We start from the raw sequence: 22,702 nt of genomic DNA on the forward strand, positions 1-22,702 counted from the left end.
TACCATCCTTCTGATAAGCTACAAATACCCTTAAGGGACCAAGGGTCCAAATGAGGAACATCTTCACAACTCATCAAAAAAGAACACTTGAAGCATAGTGACATAATTCATGTTCTGACACAAAGCAGCCGCAACAGAAACCTCCAATCCAGGGAGATGAGGAAGATACTGAGAAACATTCTTCCGTGTCTAACTGGAAGCAGCAGAAGTTCATTAGGCTGGCTACCAGCTGGAAATGTTCTGCTCATTAAGGTTCAACCCAAGTCTAAAAATACGGAACAAACTCTTCCTTGTTAGGAATTGCTTCATGACTTTGTAGCAAGTTGCCAACCTTACCTGTGTTGTAGTTATTACTGTATTTATTATACCATGGTTATTACAGTATTACTGACAGAATTCTGAAAGAATGTATCCTTCCATCATCTTATCCGTCATCTTATCCTCTTAATAATCCTACTCAGTTTCTCCAAAAAACCCCAACTTTGGAGCAGGGGCAGCTGGGCTTGGACTTTATAAAGGTCCCAATACTGCTGTAGGTTAGTAGCCTTTTCAGTTCCATCATGAGGAAAGATCATCTCTGATTACTCCCTCCCGAGCAGGGGTTTGCAAGCTGAGTATTTCTTGATATGAAACCCAGAGAATTCAAGCATACAGGCACCTTCTGAAATGCAAGTACTGACTCTTTTTTCACCTTTATTTTAGGGCTATTTGTTGGTTTCTTTGACATGCAAAATCGCAGTGGTGAAAGTAGGTTTTAATTTGCAAGAGCTGAACAAATTAATTTACTTTTTATTGCTGTTTAGATAATTTTCTAAGTTCACATTAGAGTGTTGAGGAGATAAAAGCTACCTACCCTTACAGATCTTAAAGAGAGCATATCAAACTTTATCTTTAGTTCTTCTTGTAGTTACATACATTAAGCACAGAGATTACACTATTCTCATGGAAGTGCATTTGGCAACACCCCTATACCCATTGTCAATACAACAGCACTGCCAGTCCTAAAAGAATGCCTATGTTGCAGGACATATCATCTTAACGTAGAATCACCACACTGGCCTCTTCCCCACCTTATCCCCTGTGTCCAGGTGACCACCTGAACTCAACAGTTTGTTGAAGAGCCCATTACTGGCTCTCAAAGATGCTGCAGGGCAAAGTTGGCATGTTCAGCACCAAACACATCGTCGAGAAGCAGGGAATTAGCACGTTGGCTTCATTCAGACTTGAACTTGTACACGCAGAGCCCAACTTGTAGCTGACTCTACCAGCCCTGTGTAACAGAAGACATCATATACCATAACAGATGTTTCCAACTAGCTCTTACAACAGCATTATGAAAGTTACCACTTCATATTGCACAAGCTTCCGCAGGCTCTCCAGTAATCTCCCTGGTTCTTACTCTGAGTTTCTCCTGGACTTAACGCACAAGACTATTCATCCTCTAGTATTCAAGGCACATTGTTTTATTTTAGGTGGCAGTAATGACTGCAGAAGGGGAGACAGTAGAGGCACTATCCTGATTTTAAATTGCTGCTTCTTGGTGCCAGAGACCCATCACAGTGCTTCTCAGGCTGCAGTGTGTGCACAGGGCATGTCCCTTGATAGCAATTTCCTCAAAAAGGATACCAAAACCCAACATTGGAACAACTGCCTCGGTCCTGGCACACCATTTTCTAGTCCCTTGTGGAGTTTGAGCACAGGCGGGCTCTGAAGTACAACTGAAAGGCCCAGGCTGCCTAAGATAACAGCTTAGATACCGTATCGCTCTTATGAATGCAATTACAAAGGATGGAAATTGCGCTTGCAATTACGAGTAGCCATTGAATCTAAGGCGTAGAAAGCATCTAAAACGGGGATCGAATTCCTGCCCAAGAAGTATTCTGAGAACGAGACAAGAAATGCCATAAACGAGAGGCCAGTTCTGCCAGTCTTGAATTCTTTGCTGCGCTGTGGTACACCTTCCAAGGCGGGGGGAACATGTCACCATCCAGTCCCTATGTGGGTGCGAGGTGGGCATTATGGCTTCAAATCACTTTTGCTAGGGAGAGAATTGAACCTCCGCAATTATACTGCCATAACCACTGTATAACCGCCGCATTATGAAAAAGTGGAGGGTCACCTCTTCCAGCTCTATTTTAGAAAGAAAGCAAACATGAATATTCTCTGAAAAGCACAGTCCTGCCAGTATGGCAAGCGTGTTCCGAGCATGCCTATGGCATCAGGCCCCTCTGGGGATACGGCAGACAGGAAAACCGAATACGCCCCACCCTTAGGTGGGTGATAAGATGGAAATTGCTCAGACTGAGGCGGTTCTGTACATGCACAGCAGCATAGCTCAGCATTTAAAGAGCTTTAGAGCAATAACAGAACACACCTACTGAGCCAGCAGTAGGCAACACCTGAAGAAAAGGCTTTTTAGGTGGTAAGCTGAAATATAGTCGCCTGTGTCATCAGACTTCATTGTAGATATCACCTCTATTTCTGGTTGACTGTCTTTTAACAGATATACATTATATACATATATTGCAATCTCCTTCAGGTCAGGCCACAAACAAGTTGGCCACCAATCAATTATTTAAGACTTTATGCAACTGAAGAACTCTAGCATTTTTTTGCAGGCTTGGGTGGCAAGAGGAGTCAGTGCACAAGCTTTTTATGGGAATCATTTTACCCTTTGGTGGGAGGAAAGAGGGCAGGTGCTAAGCTGAGGTCCTGCCACACAGAGCAAGACACCAGTAGAAAAGGGAGTTGTTCTTTCCATTTCTAAATTGTTTCAGTCAGATTTCACACAAAACATCTTATCCAGTTGCACCCCTAAATCTAGAGCCTGAGTGAAGAACAAAAGCAAAGATATAAATTTAGGAGAGGGAATGTAACCGCATATGCCTCCCTTCGTCATGAAATAAGCTTTAAGCCAAGCTTATCCTTATCCCCAAAGCTTCATAATCCTTTTTGGTCTGTGTAAGTATATTTGCTGCAGCTTCATTGGCATTACTTATCTGTACAACCAGCCACCAAGTCAGCATCCTTCAAATCTTTCAAAGAACCTACAGGGTAGGAAGCCTCGAGTCTGTCTAATCGCGAGGAGACAGGAAATATTCACGAGTTGAAGGCGGGAAAGAGGTTGATGGAAATCCATTTGGGAAAGAGCTGAAGGAGGCAATGAGTAAAATTATCCAAGAGGAGAGTGAGAGAAAAGCTGAGAAGTGAATGGGAAATACAGTTGCGTAATATGGGAACAAGAAAGTAGGTGGAAGAAGAAATAACAGATTTATTACATTCTTCCTCCTTTTACTAGAAAAGATTGTCTATATTTCTTATTAAAAAAGCCTAAACATCATCAAGTATGTGAAGTATTTGAGGATGGTGGGAGGGAGACAGACTCAGAGGGTCCATTACCAGTTTGAGAGAGAAGCTTGTTGTGAGAGGTGACTCTGCTCAGTCAGTTAGAAGAAGAGATGAAGGGAACAGCAGCTTGAAGAAGTGACTTGGTGTTTAGAATAGAAAGAGAAGGAATGTAAGTGGTTTAGTTCTTCCTGCACATCAGTTTAAAGAATCTTCTGGAATATTGCATTTCACTCTGATCACTTAAAACCAGAAAGACTTCCAGACATATGACCTAGATCTTCAACCTTATTTGCACATTCTTATATTTACTCTTATCTGTAAGATTACTGAAATGGCGGATCCAGGAGACTTGCTTTGGGTTTGATATTTCTTCAAAACTACATTTTAGTAGAGGTTGGCCTTTGGATTATATTTTTTCTCAAAATTCTCTGGTTTCTTTGAAATTTTGACCATTCAGAAAGCTAAGGACTTGAACAAATATTTTTGTTTGACAAGCTGACTAATTATGAATATAAAGTTACATTAAATCCCTGAATTAAGGCAAAGGAACTTTGAGGATGCAAATACAGTTGGGTATACAAGCTGGACAATATCAAGGGGTTTAGTTCCCATTATTTCAATTAGAATTAAACATTGAAATACTGTGAGAAGCTGGGCATATGATTGCTGCAGAATAAAAAGCATGCTGCATTACTCTGCATGACACGCTATACTTGCACAAGCATAATTTGATTCTGAACAGCTGTCAGTGACTGTGCCACATTTCATTTGCTCTTTTGCTCTACCTGAATAAGAAAAGTCACTACTAGCAGAATCTCAGCACAAACTTCTGAAGCAAGCAGGATTCTGCAAACTATTTCCCTAATTTCCTTGTTTCTTCCAGATATTCCAGATTGCATATATTGTCTTTCAGGGAACATTACAGTTATGAAAAACATGATGAATAAGATTACAGTCTCCAGAAGACTGTTTAAGCACAAATTTCAATCTTCTTACTCTCAGTCACATAAGTTTTCTGCTGAAGAAGCTTTCACTGTGCACATTTTATTTTCCTTCTATACCAGTGTTACAGCTGGGGCAATTTCCAATTATTACTCATTAAGATCAGACTATTAGAGACCTCAGTGCGAATGCAAAACAAAGTAGCTTGCCAACTTCTCATCAGGTGTTACCCTGACCCCTTGAAGTTTGTGAACTATGTTAGAAATTGATAAAGGTAAACCAACTTAATTGTTAATAACCTTTATGAAGCAGATAAAGAAATGACTATTCACACAGAGGAGCCTGCTGAACCAGTTAAAGAGACAGAAACTTTTTAATTAAAATGAGGTTGCAAAAAGACCGACTCAAATTACTACGTTCAAATGAGTAGAATGCTAACTAAATGCAACAAATAATCAGTTTGATTCATGAGGCTGACACCAGAAAGAACCATTCTGTGTCATTCTTGTATTTAGAGGATTTCAGTGGGACTCAGGCTCTACTCAGCACAGCTTTCAAGTCTCACTGGTAAAAAAAGTAGGAAGCCTTAATATTTATATTACCTTTACCAAGACATCCATTTTAAAATGTGTTCATGTATTAGCAAATAGGGCATGCAGCGACATCCCTGCATTCATCTTAAGACAGTACTCTCACTTAAATACTTATAAAATGTTACTACTGTTGCACACAATTGTGGATAATCACCATTCTAACCAACCTTGGATATGGGAACACAGAATTTTTCTAGGTACTAGTTAGAATTAGAAGGGATTTTCAAATAACATTCAAAGCAGTTTTTTAATAACTACTTTTTTAATCAGAACACTTTTCAATGGCATCTGTCAGCTATTATTAGGAAATAACCAGAACATTGTTATTAGTACCTGCACCAACACACACAAAAAATATAAATCAAAAGAATAAATGGAGATGTTCTTAAAAAAAAAAAGCAAAAATAAAAAGTCCAAACTCCTTCGCTTTGTGTGTTGGGCTTGATATTTTTTGTTACCTAGAAGAAGGCTGCTGTTGTCTGTAGCTTGTAATACATGTAAGTTGCTTATCAATGGGTTGCAGATGGGTCATCTTGTTCATGGTGGTATCACACTTTAAGATCTTTCACATTTTCCTCCTTTGGGTGGTTTGTCCACTGAAAGCTGGGGCACAGAGTTCTGGATGTGAATAGCAGAGGAGAAGAACCACTTTTCTTCCACATGGCCCTTGCCTTTATGGGCAAATTGTCTACTTATTTGCCATTAGAGACTACCTTCATGGGTTTAGGTCCCTTAAATGAATACAGCATAATATAGGTTTTGCCAGTATGGCTCAACTGTCTCATAATGGACTATATTAGCTATAAATGACATTAGAAAATGTAAAGGCCAGGTTGGATGGGGCTTTGAGCAACCTGGTCTAGTGGAAGGCATCCCGGCCCATGACAGGGGGGGTGGAACTAGATGATCTTTAAAGGTCCCTTCCAACTCAAACCATTCTGTGATTCTATGACTCTGTGAAGGATTTCCTTTCAAACCTTTTCCATAAGCAACGAGCTGGCACTTCCAATGAAGTAAATTGATCAAGCTGATTCAAGAGCTACTTCTCCCAGGTTTAAAGGCCCAGTTCATCATGGCTCTAAATGCTGAGTTTAAGAGCAGGAAAAATAAAGGTTCATGGTTTGGAACAAGAAAAAATGTATCTTTAACCCACTTTCCCACCCATTCTTACTGAAATTAGCTTTGCCCAGGTCCTGAGTTTCTATGCCAGAAGGCGCACACACACACTGTTGGTCTGTGCTGACTCTTTGCAGCAGATGTCTGGTGAAGAGGTTCCCTTTGAGCATTGCCGGTTTCTATCCATGCAGATATGCTTCAAGCCAGTGCTCCCCAGAATCCTTCAGTGAACTGCAAGAACAGAAAGTAAAAAATCACTTATGGGAAGACAATATTCAACTTCATGGGAAGCCAACTGTAGTTTAGATGTAAAAAGAAGTAAATGGAAAAAATGGATTGAAAACCGCATGGACATCTCGTAGCCAACTCTGACTACAGGGAATGAGTTGAGAGGATTTAATGAAGAGAAAAAAATCTTTGAAACTTTGAAAATGTTTGAAAATTAAGTGTGTCTTTAGAAAAACCTAAATAAACTCTAGGTTTGATCTCTCCATGGATGTTGATTTGAAATGGTTGCCTATGCCCCCCCCTTGCATGCTATTACAGTGCAAAACTATCTTGTTAATTGATACTTACTGCAAAATATCTACAAAGGCTGTCAGCAAAGTCTTGCTTTTATACTCAATGCCATGCTTGTCACAAAGGGCTTTCACCAGAGGAGCTGCTTTCCAGTAGTTGTGTCGAGGCATTGTGGGGAAAAGGCTGCAGTATTGAATAAGAGAGAGTTATTTTCAGACTTCACTTGCACCACTCTCTATTCTCTCCGTTCAAAATATTTCCCTGCCCTCCCCAAGAAGGAGAGCAAAGGGTCTCCTGAGATGGTTTAAAGTGAGACTACATGGCCCTTCTTGCTTTTAAGTGCCCCATATTATTCCCACTCTTGTCCCCATAATCATACTCACTGGTGCTCAATTTGGAAGTTCAAGTGCCCAGTGAACCAGTCATTGAACAAAGATTGGTTCACATTGCATGTTGCATGGAGCTGGGAGGAAAAAAAGACAAAAGAAAGAAATTATTTAGTTTTTCTGCAAGTCTGATAATTGAACCCCTTCAATCATTACCCATCCTCATCTAGCATAAAAAGCAATTTAGTGTCAGGGATTGTAGTCATCATTGCCCTGAAGAATTAAACGAAGTTTAGATTGAAATGGGTTGTTGGGATATAGGTTAATTTAGCTAGCTCTTTGCTCAGAAAGAAAGGCTTCTTTGCTGGCATGCACACAACCCCAACTGTGATTCTTTTAAGAGGTTCTCCTTACATCTCGCACCTGGATGGAAAGAAAAGATGCCCAATAAAGAAACAAAAAACATTCTTCTGGCCTCCTCAAACCAGTACAAGTATATTAGAGTAAGATGAATCGTGCTCTAGAAATGGCTCTTTCTCTCCAATGAGTGTAGCAGGCGTTCAGATGTAGACATCCAGATTTGGTCAGATGAATACCAGGCTGGGCCTTTTAATATAAGGAAAAATGCTTAGAACCCACTATGTGGGATTATACTGCTGGAGGTAGTAGAGATGTGAGTAAGGTTGTATTTACATATTCATTTTTATCAGACCTAAATTTTGTCAGATTTATTTTATCTGCAGTAAACCTGTAACCTGTAGGGTGAAAAATAAATGTATCCAGTCCCACTTTGCTTCTCTTTAGTTGGCCTAAAAAGGATATTGACTGCTATACCATCAGTGTTTTTTCATAATAGGAAGGGAAAAGTGTCGTGAAAAATATGTCAAAACCTTTCAGTGAAAAAACAGGATTTGTTTTTTTAATCTAGATGTACTGTTTCCAACTAAGGTTTTAAATGTCTTGACAACTACAGAAATGCATGCCTATTTAATGAATGGCAGGGACAAACCTCATTAACTCAGCATTAAAGGTAAGAGAATAACAACGTTGTCTTTGTCCTATAATGCAGAACTGCAGACCCACTCCTCCAGAAGAAAGGGGATTCTCACCTGCGTAGATACCCAGTCTTTGTTCTTATCATAATCAATGTCCATTGGAATGTGATTCATTTGCGTCACCCAAATAAACCAGTTACTCTCTAGGTACCTGGGCAGATAAACACAGAAACACTTATCAAATCTCTAATCCCATCCAAATTTACCATTAAAACACTTTCCTGAGTCTCATCTTAAGTAAAAGAGCACTTCTACGTAACTCAGGATTTTCGATTCCATCCCTTTGCCTCTTAACTTTTGGAGTTTCTTTCAAGAACCCCTCAATCTGTAGTTGCAGATGTCCCTGAGCAGCCACCACCACCACCCTGACCTTATACTGTTTATTCTTGGCTACTTATTTCTGAGAAAATTGTAGTGAATATGACTAGCTTTCATTTATTTCCATTGAAGCTCAATATTGTTTACAAATACTAGTTATGGGGACTTTGGGTATGCTGCGTGTTACCTGGACAGCCAGTAGTATACCATGAAATTGTTAAATCCCATTAAAGGAATATACATGAGACAGACTCGGATGTTGAAAGCTACAATCAAGAACAGGTCCTGTAAAAAAAAAAAAAAAAAAAGCCTTTGTTGATGAACTCTCTCCACTCCTTCCTCTCCCCTTTACTTGAACCGCAGCATAAAAAACGTTCTTTCTGTGATGCCTTACTCATCAAAAGTAAGCTCCACACCATCATTCTGCCTCAAGTTGAGTGTATCCCTGAAATATTCCCACAGAAATATTTTCCCACTTTACCACCAGTAACTAAAGACCAGGAAACAGCCCTGTAATCACACTCTGCCGAGGTCTGATAGTTTTCTGTTAACTTTTATTCAGCTGCTAAGAGGGTAAAAGGCCCCTTTAAAAATTTCTCCCTGGATCCGTTGGCTGCATTCCTGCTGCAGCAAGCCTAGAATCAGCCTTTTCTATCTTAAACTCCCCAATCACCTGAGTTGAATGTTAATATAGCCACGGAGCAGTGACATTTTTGTAAAGTTTTCTAGCCAATGCAAGTAGTGCTTACCAACCACTTTTTCCTCTTGATTGCATAGTAGAATATAGACAGCTGGAAGAAGGGTATAATTGCAAGTGGTGCCAAAACTGAAGGAAAGAATGAAAACAGAGAGACATTTGTAATTTCACTGCATCATAACACTTACAGAATATTCTGCTGTAAGAAGAAAGATTCTTCTTTCCAGTAGAAGAAAAATTGCTGTCTTCCATTTAGACTGACTTTCACGTGTCCACATAATCTCCTGCTCTTTTCATCTCACCACTTCTTCATTTCTTTCCCATCACTTTCTTCCTCACATTTGATTCACTCCTATCTAGTACCTAACATCACATAATCCTAACAGAGAAATAAGGGGCAATTCCTCCTCATGTGAACCTTCTTTAACATGAAGAAAGCTTCCTGAAGCTGTGAGTTCAATGGGATTATCTTTAAAACCTTCATTTTGGGGAGGAGATGCGGTCAGGATTTTTAGGTGAAGTTCCTGCAGCACTGCAAGGAAGCGGGGATACTCACAGATGAAATACTTATGCTGGTAATTGTAAGGCATGAACTTCTTCTTCTTTTTTCCAAGCTGAAAAATGAAAAGACATTGTAATGGGCCAGTTGGAGACCTGAGAGCCTTCATAAGGTATTTCTTATTCCTGTCTAATGAATACATTGAGAGCTACCTCTTAATCTCGATCTCTCTAATTCAACCCCTCTTCTTGAAAAGCAGGTACTGAAGTTCCAAAGCAATGGAGAGGAGCAGATTTCATTTGAGCCTCTGTATCCAGATATCAATGTTATGCCAATGTCAGAACAGACGCCTTTTTTAGGAGAGTTCCAAAACTCATGGCAGGATACAAAAATGCTCAAAAATCACAAAAATGCTCAGAGGTCATTTGAATTTTGTAGGAGAAGTTTCTAGTGATGGTAATGAAAGTCCAATCTAACCAATTCCCTGTATTCACCATAGAGTGCTGAGACTATCAGTGCTGAGGGAGGAACAAGTTATTAACAAGAAAACCAGGAAACTTGGTGGGTGATGAATGCAGGAGGTGTTTGCTGTGAAAGCTACATCTGAATTTCTGTATCAGATGAGATAGGATGCAGACATTCCAGATTTTTGAGTAACAGAGGAGATAGTGGTCAGAAATTACATGAGCATTTGGATGCTATCCTATAATGGCTGTAAAATCATTTCCGCAAGATCAAAGTAGTGAACACTCTATAAAGACATCTGCCTTTTTGTTTGGCCGAGTACTTTGCCTTCAAGTACATGAAACAGCAAAGAGATGAAATATTTACAAAAAGCACAAACAAGTTTATTTCTTCACAGTGCATTTTTTCACTATTTGCACAAAAGGATTCTTAACATCATCTGCAAATTTTGTGCTTGTGATTCTTCAAAGGACAAAATAATGAGGCAAAGCAAACTACTTCCAGAGCTCCCCTCTTACTGAGAAAAAAAACTTGAACACCTCAAAGATGTCTTCACGGGATCGAAATTGAAACAAAACAAATGAACTGGTCTAAATGAAACCACTGAAATCCATTTTGCCCACCCACAGGGTGCCTGACCCTTTTCTGTTAAAAAGCAGGAAAACACGAGAACTCATTTCCTACACTTTCACTTCCATCGAAGCCAATCTAGCACAGCCAGCTCACTCTAGATGCTCACATGAATATATAGCCATGAATGAGCTTTGGGAAGATCACTGACAAAATCCTTCCCAGTTGCAACTAACAGTTTTCTATGAATAAGTATTTTGTACCAACTCCCTTTACAGGAGTCTTTCTGAGACAGCAGAGCCGGAATTTTCCTCATGCCTTGGAGAGTTGGAATTTCTTTGCTTATTACCAGCTAAAGGAGAGAGAGGCATTATTTTAAGAGGCTGGTTATCTAGCAAAGAGGCCATTTCATCACCCCATGAGTAAACAGAATTTTTACTGTTTTTTACTGAAATTTTTAATGAAATTTCCCTGTTTACTGCCAGGGAAAGAGAGGGCAAAAGAGACCTTGCCTATCCTGATGATATCAGAAGTCATAAGGATGCAGGGAGGGTCTGTTCATGATTTTTATTTTTATGAAAGCCGTAAAATTTGTGATTAAGAAATAATTTGCTATACTTGTGTTTTGTGCGTGGCAGCTATACTGGTCCTGAAGGATTTAGGTGCCAAACAGCTCCCAGAGCCAAAAGGACCCAGGGAGAACATCTGACTTACCATCTATAGGATCACTAAGAACTTCTAACACTAATGCAAGTGGATTGACTCATTCTTTGGCCTGCCTTCAAGGTGCTTACCCTGCTCTTCTATCAACACAGAGAACTTAAGCACTGATTTTAAGACTTTGCTTCTCAGGAGCTGATGCCTAAGCATCATAATAACCATGGGACTCAGACCGTGGAACACTTTGGGAATTATCATGAGTTTCTGCAGAAAGGCACAGTGTGGGTTGTTGTTATTAAACCTCGCTCTATAGCTTTCTGTCCTTAAAACCTTTGCTTCTCCAGGCGTCCCCATGCTCACCTCCACGGAGAGCGGCTTTCCCAAGCTGAACAGGAGAGGGTGCATGTTGAGGTCAGGGTCTTTGCGGAAGCAGTTGGGTTTGGCGTGGTGCTGGTTGTGCAGGTGATTCCACCAGCTGGCTGGTAATCCCTGCAGGAAAAGTTGAAGACCAGGGGTTCAGACTAGAACAATATCAACAATTGCATCACTATTTATCCACCTATTATTGATGGCTGCACTACACTTTCCTCACAGGTGATACTGCCTGATTGTAGGGACACTCCCAATCATTGCTCAGTCCAGATTAGCCCCAGAGAATCTTCCCACCGTGAGGCAATTACCTTCAGAACATTTATCACAACAATCTGCAGAAGTCGATTCCATTTAGGCTTCCTGAAGACAGAGCAGTGACCCAGATCGTGCTGGAACCAGCCCATCTGGATCTGGAAGACAAAAGGATCACTGAGGAAACAGAATCAGAGGGGCAGTGCATTCATCTGCCTCCGGAGTCTCTGTAACGTCATGGTGTGAGCGTGTCTTCCTTCTGGTTTGGGGAAGAAACACGACCTGCTGTCTTACCTGCTCAGTGCTGAGACCTTCCTTCCAGGCTACTGTCCACTAAAGCTGCTCAATACCAGAAATTGATTTTATTGGAGCAGCTAAAGGGAAAGCAGCAAAGCATCATTACAATTAATTTGCCTGTTATGGCACGGAAGTCTTTTGCTCCCTTTGCAAACATATAATTTCCTAGTAACCAGCTAGAAAGTGTAAGAATTTCCAAATCCATAGCTTCATCGCATTTCATATTCTCACCGAAATACAAGAATGTTCTCTGATGAATAACTGCCTTAGCAGATATTAGGCAAATACAACCAATTATTTAAAAGAGTGAGTTACTCTGCACTTGTTCCATGGATGTTTGAGCAAACCTAAGGTTTCAGTGCAAGTAAGAAAATCTTGCTTTCTTCCTCCCCTCCTTTTTCCAGATAAATTCCCTGCAATTTCTCCGACCTAAAGGCCACAAAGTCCTATTCCCCCCTTCCCTACACCGACCTTGACATGTATCATGCCCTTCTATGATTCAGTTTACTAATCCAGCAGAAAACTGTTCAGGGCTAGTGAGTGTAATTGGCTCGTAAAGGACCCAACAAACACCAGAGCCATCAGACAGTAAACAGAAGGAACATGGAGCCAAAAGTGGAGTTCAGAGTGAAATATTCCCTCTTCTGCTGGGATAAGTGATTAGATCAGCTCACCCCATCTTGTAAACCTGCCAGCTCCACAACACCCCACCAAGGCTAGTGAGCAGCTTGTCAGCAAAACAAGATTTACTGGAGGCAACAAAAATTGTGATGTAGAACGTGCTTGTTGCCTTCAGCCAGATAACAGGATCTAAGAAGAGGCAGAAAAGCAGTGACTGGGATATACACATTTCATTAATCCTCTCCATCTGGAAGAACCAAACATATCTGCAGCGTTGGACAGCTGTCAGCAGTTTACCTGAGCAATGGTGAAGAACACCATGCCAGCCAGGAAAGGCACGAAGGATATCCCAAAGTACCAGACCGTGAGCCAGGATGCAGCATCCAGTACCACAAAGTGAAGGAAAATCAGGAAGAAAAAGACGTAATTTGGCCTCAGAAGTCCCATCTTCTCAATGGTGCAGCGCAGCTCACGGAAATCCTCTAAAAGTGATTTCTGTGGGTAAAGTGAGTATTAATGCAGTGTCTACTTTGAAAATGTAACCTAGCAGACCCAGGAATCCCAAAGTAGCCATGGAGATATTCTATCAGAGGGGGCTCTGTGCAAAAATGAGCACGAGATCAACAGATCTTGGTTTTGCATTGACACTGGAAAACAAGCTGTGACTCTTGCTCAAGCTCTGTGACTGAGCTATCACAATGGGAAGAACCGACCACAATTTGGGACTCTAGGGCTCATTCCTCAACCCCAGGTGCGGATTTCGTGATTCCGGGACGGTGCATGTTTCCATGCACTGCCAGCTGCCTCCCCACCACCCAGCCTATGGCACAGCGTCAGGCATGCTGCTTCAGAAATTACTTCTGCTAGCACTCTTATTTTCCCTCTCCTCCTATACTGAACCCCAAGCCGTTCCCACAGCTGGATTCTAGGACACTCACTTTTTTATTAGACTCAAAGCTGGGTTGATCTGGCGCCAACTCCCCAATCAGCAGAGATTTCAAGTATTTTTTCACCAGAGTCTTATCATTGTGAAATGCTACAAAGGCATCCTGAAAAACACACAAAGGGGGTTAGAAAGGGTATGTGACAAAACACCAGATGCTGACCCTCTCTTTTTTCCAGGTCTTTAATGTAATACATAATCCACTTCCCTTTGTCCATTTTTGTCCCTTTGGTTGCTCCTGTTGTTCTTTGCCGTCAACTGGAGCTTGGCCCAAGGAAGCTGGAGAGGTTTCAAGAAACTAGATTTCACAAAAGTACCTGGGTGAGGCTCGTAACGAACATGAAAGTGCTTGATGAAAAACTCTTTGCAGAGGGAAACATGCTCTTTCATCTGCTTGTTTCAGCACAGTCCTTCCCTAGAAGGCTCCAGCCAGCAGCCCTGCCCTGTGGATGGGAACCAGGAGCAGGAAAACACGTCAACGACTGAGGTGTGTCTTTGCCATGCTTAGGATGATGTTTTTAAAATCCTGTCTTTATTACACTAGGGCCATAGGCAATATCTGCTGAAGCTCCATACGCAGCAGGATTACCTGGGTATCTCTTACAGTTCCCTGTCAGTTTTCAGACTGATTGATGTTTTGGGGAACCGGGTAACACTAGTGACACAATCAGGTCTGTCCAGGAACCGTCTGAAATACCAATTTCAAAATCAAATATAAACTATGGAATAAAGGATGAAATGCCAGATAAACCAAACCTCTTCTTTAATTCATGTCCTCAGTGAATTTTCCAGAAGAAAGGTAAAGAGCCTGACCATACTCTTTTGTCTTCCAGAAAGAGTAGATATAACAAAATCCTCAGTGCCTGAGCAGCCAGGTACTTGCTGATTTTGACTCTGAAAATCCTTGTGGGTTGTCATGGCACAAAAAAAAGTCTGCACACATCTGGTCAGGATTAAGCCCCTGGAAGAGGACAGAGGACTTCCCTTGTGCAGTCTGACATTCCTCTGGGGTCTCTTGTTCAGAGACTGTCTACCTCTGAGTACTTGAGGCTGGAAGCAGTCAGAGCAAGGTGGCTTTTTGGACGGCTGAGCTTTCTACAGATATCCAGTGGCCCTTTGACACAGTGACAAATGAGTAACTCTGTCCAGACCCAGTGGACTGGGGAAATGTTTCCATCATGATTCTGTGCCCCTCAGCCTACAGTTTTTTATACATTTTTATGTAGCTCCCTCTTGTGAGGAATTCAAAAACTGAGTCAAGCTGTAAGTATCTGTACTGCAGCTTCAAAACAGCAGTTCTATCCACAGTATCAGCATCACAGATCCTTATCACAGAAACACAAGCCTTTCAGTCCTGCAACCTGTCTTTTCTCCTCCCTGCTCTTAGGCCCTTATTATCATCTTATGAGAGATTAACTTTAAGGACTACCATCTGCAACGCACCTGACCTCCAACATTTGGCATCAGTGTAATGTTCTGCAATGCGTATTATCTATATTTGCAAAGTAAGCCACACAGAGGAAGAAAATTCTCACAACACATATATATAATTATGATCTCTAGAGGAAGATAATTCTCACGATATATATACAATTATGAGCTCTAGCATAGTCAAGAGTACTTGGAAAAAAATCCTGCATCCTGACTTTAGGCAAAGTCATGAACCAGATGAGCTTCTGAGACACCTTCCAGTCGTGGTTTTCTGTAAAAGTGTCTATTTCTCAGAATATATGAACAGAGCAGCATTTTAAAAGCAAAAAGAATGATAAAGATTAGCAGAATAAAAATCGAGAGCAAGACAGAAGAGTGTCATTGTAATGCAACATAAATCCACAGTGTACCCACAGTCTGGACTACTGCATGTAGTTCTGGCCCTTCTCTCTTCAAAGGGATGTAACACAACTATACATAGCAAAAAAAGATGAAGAGAATTCTGGCACAGCAGTGGGTAATGAACTTAAACAGAGCTTTACAATTTGCACAGCAGGTAATTCTGATCTTGAGGGTAACCCTGACCTTGAAGGTAACCAGAAGGGCATTTTTACAGATGGCACAGACATGTGCAGTACATTATCCGACCCGGCACGGTGCCAGTTACCACCAGCGCTCTCCACTGGAGCCCCACCATGTCATCCTGCCCTGCCGATGGACCCACCTTCCTCCACCAGCCTCCTAGACCTTACCGTAGCATCTTGGCCAGCATAGTGGCTAATAACTCGGCTGCCTCCAGGGTGGTGTTTGGAAAACTTGCTGACATCATAAACCTTCCTGTCAATCACCAGCCATTGCTCCTGACTTTGACCGCGGCCGTTGTGGCTTCTGATTTCTTCCCAAGTGAAATGCTGTAGAAAGGCTGAAACAGGTTGCGTCCCCTTTTCAGTGGAGCCAGTCTGTGGAGCCATCTGTACTGGTAGATGTGCGGTCAGCACTGAGGTTCACCAGTCTGTGTCCAGGCAGTGGGTGAACCATCTCAGCCTGCCCGTTATACAGTCCCACTCCAAGCCACTCCCTGGGCTTCTAGGGCTGGTTGGCTGCCCTTGCCCAAACACACGCTTCCACAGCTCCCTCCTCTTCCACGGTCACACCAGACACTTCGACACACCCTCGAATAAAAGCCCTGTTCCTTCTTGTCCTTTCTGAGTTGCCTTTGGAAGGTCTGACTACTTGTGAGAGCTGTAAACTACTTCACTGAATACAAATATGCATAAATAGAAAAACTCAGGAAGATTATCTGTTATTCAGTTAAATGAGATGGCAAAACGACAGAAAGGACTAATAAGTGAGCGCCTTCACAGAGCATTAGGAACTGGGTAAGGTAAGCTGCTAACTTGCTTCCATACTGCTGAGTCAATATGGGGATTAACCAGAAAAGAAATCCGAGGAAGGCTGCGGACAGCTTTTCTGCAGCAAATATTCAGCGACGTTATTAGAAAACCAAAGCACTTTCAGCATTCTGTAATCCTTTAATCAGTCACTAACGTCAGTAAATCCTGCATTTACCATACAGTAGAGCTTCATAATGTCATACAGTGCCAAAATGTAAAGCTGTAAAGGAGCCTGCGTGGAAAGCCAAAAGCTGCTATTAAATATGTTTGCTAACATCTCGTATTCAACTGTAATTCCTGCCTTCAAGGCATGGAGCCAACTTGTGTACTAACACAGTAAAACAGCAGAATGCTCCAAGGTCTGCAATCTCTCCACAACGTATATCTCAACGGTCTCATCACTACCCAAAAACTTCAGATTGTCCTTGGTCTTTGAAATTTTCTGTGTTGACACTGACACGCTAAATTCATGTGTCTGTCTTAACTAAAAGCATTGTTGATCAAAATACCACCAGAACAGAGTAAAGAAAGAACACATTAAGAAAACATTATTTATGTCCAGTTAATTTAGCTTGCGTATTAACAGTATTTTGCCTACAGTTTTTTTCAGAGTTTCCTCTGTGTAGTCCAGTCATTCAATCACCTCATTGTTCAACTAATTCATTCATAAGTCAACAACAGGCATTAAAAGATTTTGGGGTTGAGAACAACAACAACAACAACAATTGTTAACACCAAGTTTGGCTGTAGATTAGGAGTTTCTAAAACTACATTTAATGGTGGTGTTTACATAATTAACCTTATTTAAATATTAGTCTTGTAGAGCCAAAGTCTAAATATCTCTGATGTTCAGAGAGGACCTGCTGTGCAGTAAAGAGGTAAGAGTTCTCAGTTGTAATAAATAGCAAAGAGAAGGCAATGCCATGTTTCCTATGAAGTCACATCAATTTTGCAGGTGACCCAGAAAAAAACCAAGCCCACGTACATGAAATATTGCCCTACTTGTGATTTAGGATTCTCTTAATTCTTGTATTTTTTTTAAATCCAAAATTACTAGTCTTGGGTGCTTTTGAGGAAGGTACAAGCAGGAGGCAGATATGGTATAGTCTGTCCTCATTAGGTCTCCATCCTATCCCTTTATAATGCAATAGTGACTTAAATCCCGAATCACGAGTTCTCCACCTTAAGGGACCCTGGAATAGAGTTTACAGGATATTTGTGTTATAAGTGATGATGAGGCTTCTCAGATTACAGTTATTTTTCTTAGCACACTTTGTGCGAGTCTCAGCCCGCAAACACAGTGGCAAACGCGAAGTCTTGGGGTTTTGTCTTCCTTGTGTTTCCCAGTGACTTAACAGCAGCCCCAAACCAGTTGGGCAGACAGCTGAACTCTCACATAGCAGAGACATCTGCCTTGCGTGGAGTGGGCAGTCTTTCTGGCTGACACAGAACTGTTAATTATGCAATTCTAATTCTTTACATAATGTAGCATCTTGCAAATTAATCAGTCAAGCCCCAAACAACTGTTTAAAGGTTTCTGACATGTGGCAATGGTTGAACCACCCTAGGTAAAAGAGAATGTGACTATTGGTATTCATTAGAAGGCAGTGATAAAAGAATGGGAGGAATAATTTCTACTGTGCTGTCACATTGTGTTTTGTAACACTTTATCTTGCTCTAAATAAAAGTTAAGTGTCCGCACTAATGATGTGTTCATGTTCTAGCAGGAAATATGTGTAGAGTCTTACATAAATCGTGTTCAGTACTTGAGGTGGTGGTAATAAAATACGCAGTAGTTGTTGCAAATTTCTGCCTATGTGTTTTTTTTATACACATGCAAAAAAAATTCGAGTTACTCCATAGCTGGGTGCAAGTACAAAAAAACCTTCCCATTGCCCTATATTCAGACTTGTAAATGCAGCAGCTACCTTAAAAGGAGTAGATAAAAATGCAGGTTTAGATTCTGGTCTACAAGGAGCTGGAGAATACAGGGCCAGGAACATAGTGGAGTGAACAAATATGGGATGTCTCTGCCTATAGACACACAGTCAGTAATCATGACTTTCCCTGTTGACACACACTGTGGGTGCCCATATCCACCAAACCACTGCTGTTACTTAGATGAGTTAAGTTTGGGAATTCTAAGATAATTGTCCTCCATATTAACAGTGTGCATAGTATTCCACATCTGAATTTATTTAGCATCAGATCCCATCCAGAGGGTCCTGTAATGCCCATTGCTATTACGTTAGATGAAGAAACCTCAAACAAGTCCTTTCCCAATCTGAAAGCAGAAGCTGTCTCTGTCTATACTATCCAGGTCACCAAACAAATTTCCGAGTTGCGTGGAAAAGCCCAGACAGTGAAAACGACAGACATACTCACCCAGAGAAACTATTGAGAAATTAGTTAGAGTGAATTTACACCACAGTCAGTGTTCTGCAACACCTACCCACACACAAGCCAAAATCCATGTCGTATGTATCTGGGAGCTAGTACACGTGCACAGAGCTATTGTACATCGCTGCTTTTGTCTCCTTGCACAGGCACATGACATTGTTTTTCAGATTTCCAGAAAGCCAGTACGTGACTTCTGAACAGGCAGTTATTGCATCAACATTTTTATCCTGTCTCACATAAATGTTCACAGTTTACACTTAATCTGCTGGAGATAAACTGGCACAGCACAGAGCGGTCCAGAAAAAAAATCTAGTACTAGGATGCACTGAGGCATCTTGTTTCTAAGAAAATCTCTTGTTCCAGAGAAGTCCTCTAAGTTCTGAGTAATTTTGTCGTACAGGATGCCACCTATGGTTCTTTTGACCACCTTTTCTACAAAACCTAAATTTTGCATGGAGCCTGTCACACGTGCTGTGAGGATACCTACTAAGTGAGGCTCCTGGGCAAGACTGGATGAAGAACATCTACTTTATGAGCTGCAGAGTCTCACCCAGAAGGGTGAGAACTTAGATATGAGACAGACAGACAACTACGGCTTGTACATGTCTCCAGGGTTAGACATCAACAGTACGGAGAGTTTGAGAAGCGTGACCTGGAAGGTAATCATCTATAATTACGGCTGCACTTACCTAGGTAGGCAGACCTGAATCCCTCTGCCCTGCCCTGGCTGGTCTGAAGCCATGCTGGAACAGCACCTTCTTTGTGGAGGGTTTGTGGATGTTCTGCCCTGAAGTGGCTCTGACCTCTAAACACGGCAAGAAAACTGAAATCGTTAAAATTATTTTCTCTCCGGCACAAAACTTAATTGGGAATCCATAATTCAGGACAAGGCTACACTCTGAAAGATCTCCTCAATCTTTTCAAGAGACAATAACTTTTGCAGACTGCAAACTTTTGTTTTGAAGAAATGTTCTGGAGGAAAAAAAAAATCTAGTAATTATTTGCTTGGTAAGAACATTAAAAGATGCCATGTCAGTCAGGAGGAGAAAAGGACCAGGTTTTCCTTTTTTTATTATATTCTGAATTAATGAGACACTACCCTGTATCTCAGATGGGGCTACTTTTCAGGAACATCATGTACTTTCAGAAATGGGAAGAGAGACCAAAAGCAAAACCAAGCTTTTTTTTTTTTGCAGGGCACAGAGTCAAGTTTGCAGTGGAGGCCCTCTTCTCTTCACTGCCTTGAGGGGTTTAGTTTGCTCAGATATTCCAAGTCGTGATTAACTTTGTTTCATTCCTTAATCCAGATACCAGTAGTAAGAACACATGGGTTTTTTTTCCACTGTGAAAGCAATCTTCATATCTTTTGCAAAAGAGAAAAAAACACCTGTGAAATACTACCATTTAGGTGGGTGCAAACTTTGCTTTCACTCCTAGCTTTGGGTTGCATTTTATGGGTAAACAGTAAAAAACCAAGATGGATGTCATTTTAATTATAATGAGGTGTAAAATTTGGTTCTGTAATACGCACTGTGAACCTTCTAAACTAAAACTCCCCTCGGAATAATAAGTTGCATTAAGACACTGAACTATATTACATAAATTTTTTGTGCTTCTAAGTTACTAAAACCCCTACACAGAAGATGCTACAATGCTGCACAATGAAGCTGTAAAACTTGACATGATTTGCTACTGCAATTCTGGTGTGACCTTCTCATACACACGTCACCTGTAAATACACACCCAAATTAATTTTAAAGAGGGTTGATATTAATCTCTTCAACAATCACCACGTACTTAATATTTTCATTTCATGTATCTCATTTAACCTGTGATTCCTATGAAATATACCCTTCACATCCACCAACTTCATGGAATTCAGAACCCTGGGGGCTCTTCTGTGGCTTTAAGATCTAAATTCAGCTGGTCTAAAATTACAAATTCGAAATTTAACAGCGGTTAAAAAGCCCCTCTCTCAAGCACACGGGTAGCATTATATATTGTTACAAAGAAGAAATAAGACACAGCATGATTTGAGCTAAAAATCTTAAATGCCTATAAGAAACTCATTTTGGTTTTGCCCACTGTCATATATTTGGGGTTGGTTTTCTCAGACTAGTCAGCATTTTTATAGCCTTTTCTGTGTTCTGTGCAGAGCACCCACTGATTGCAGACACACTTCTGAATGCTCTGGCTATCTGAAATTGCACGTCCACAAAACTACAAAAAGTGACCATGCTTGGAAGTTTTTTTAGTAGATGACTTGTGCAGCACCACTTAGGAACAACGTGGCATAAGCAAGGATTAAAACACCCACAGTGGTTCCACAGCCTACACACAGAGCACCTTCTTCTTTCTGTCCTTCCTGTGGGTCTTGGGCCACCTTCCAACTTCTGCAACACGAGGGAGGGATCCTGCAACAACTCGCCTCCTGCACTATTCGACCATAATTCAATTCTCTGGCCTTCACCATCTGTCTCCCGCACCGTTCTTCTTCAGACACATATTGGTGTATATTCTTAGCAGGGCAACATATGCATTTTGACTCAGAGATGTGTATCAAGCTTAAACTTCTACATCCTACCCTCTCCACAAGGAAGTCAGTTGCATTTTTCATTCTATGGCTGAAGAAGCTTTTGCTACTTGCTTTGATTTCTTTTGCAAAGTTCAATTTTCTTTGACACTTTAGCAATTCTTACTTGCACTTCCACAACCTTTTCCCTATTCTTTGCATTCCCAATCTACCTCACAGATAGTCCCTTATCAATCCAAAATGCTCTCCTGAGTTTGTTTCTCCCCTCCTTGCTAGGCACATAAGTCCTATAAAGTTTTATACTCTAAGACTCCTCCATACTCATGTCAGAGCTCCTTACTCTCGCTGACTGTAATGATTACTTTCTTTCATTTTTCAAACTTTGCTCTTAAATAAAAGCAGCAAAGGCTCAAGTCCGGTGTAGCTAAGCTGGGGCACGTAGCTCTGATGTGGTGCACATATACTCCTAACTGCCAGTGCTTTTCTCTCTGGTGGCGGATCATAACTTTTAGCCACAAGCTAGTCTACCACTTCAGACAAAAATGGAATGAGTTCTGGACCCATTTCTAGATACTCCACGGTGCATGGCGCATGTGCAAAGGCAGAAGCCTAGCATGTTCAGGACCCAGGGACTCCAGACTGCAGCAATACGAACCGTTTGGTATTTTTCTGTCGCATTTGTTTTGCTTTTAATGTTTTTGGTAAGAACTATCATTGTCTAATAAGGGAAATCGCCTGTACCTCTCTCAAAACAAGGGAAGTGTGCAGAAGTGCTTTCAGATGCAGGTGAGCAGCGTGTTTACATGCCGAAGAGGGCTGACATACAGCTCAGCACAGGTCAAGAGCTGCCTGCAAGAAGACTCCAGCTGGAGTTTGGTTCTAAGAACAAGAACGTATGCCCTTCTTTGTTAAAGGCACAAGAATATTTAAGAGAAGGAATTGCCAATGTAGAGTGCTTTCATGTGATCCCTGCATGGCCTCACAGGTCTTCAGCATCAAGCTAGTCTTGAGAGTGGCTCATTTCAAGGGACAAAGGATACTCCAGATCTGTACGTGAATGTCTGGCTGATAAAGGAAAATGGTCAAGCAGCAGAAAAATGTTCAAGCATCAGGCAAATACCTACAATCCTTGTAAGCAACCTTCTAAATCTCCAGTTTGGAGTTAATACATGGAAGTTAGACCCCATTCCTGTTCTATTTCTAGAGTTCTTTGTGTTTGTTCCCGAGTTCTTGCTGGCTATAGCTCTTGTCTGTTGAGACAGTTTTTGGCAATGTCAAATTGATTATAGTTCTGGACATATCTCCAACAACTATGGTGAAATTATCTTTAAATTTTGAAAACCATATGCCA

General features: G+C 41.2%; 1 protein-coding gene across 2 annotated transcripts; it reads right to left on the minus strand.

Moving 5' to 3' along the window:
- Positions 1 to 4,630: 4,630 nt before the first annotated feature.
- LOC104313152 (acyl-CoA (8-3)-desaturase) lies at positions 4,631 to 18,203 on the minus strand. Of its 2 annotated transcripts, XR_011328233.1 has the most exons (13): positions 15,777 to 18,203; positions 13,589 to 13,699; positions 12,948 to 13,145; positions 11,789 to 11,890; positions 11,469 to 11,597; positions 9,471 to 9,528; positions 8,967 to 9,043; positions 8,405 to 8,502; positions 7,954 to 8,050; positions 6,902 to 6,981; positions 6,576 to 6,701; positions 6,055 to 6,230; positions 4,631 to 5,968 (listed from the first exon to the last, which is right to left on the minus strand). XR_011328233.1 is itself a non-coding variant. In XM_009911968.2 (12 exons), exons 1-12 carry the CDS (start codon positions 15,993 to 15,995, stop codon positions 6,179 to 6,181), a joined length of 1,347 nt encoding a protein of 448 aa, XP_009910270.1. In that variant the 5' UTR covers positions 15,996 to 18,203; the 3' UTR covers positions 4,631 to 6,178. The 2 variants fall into 2 exon arrangements, 1 of the variants encoding a protein (XP_009910270.1); XM_009911968.2 differs by having other exon boundaries at positions 4,631 to 6,230.
- Positions 18,204 to 22,702: the final 4,499 nt, after the last annotated feature.

This window comes from Haliaeetus albicilla, chromosome 16, assembly GCF_947461875.1.
Source record: "Haliaeetus albicilla chromosome 16, bHalAlb1.1, whole genome shotgun sequence".
NCBI classification, from domain to species: domain Eukaryota; kingdom Metazoa; phylum Chordata; class Aves; order Accipitriformes; family Accipitridae; genus Haliaeetus; species Haliaeetus albicilla.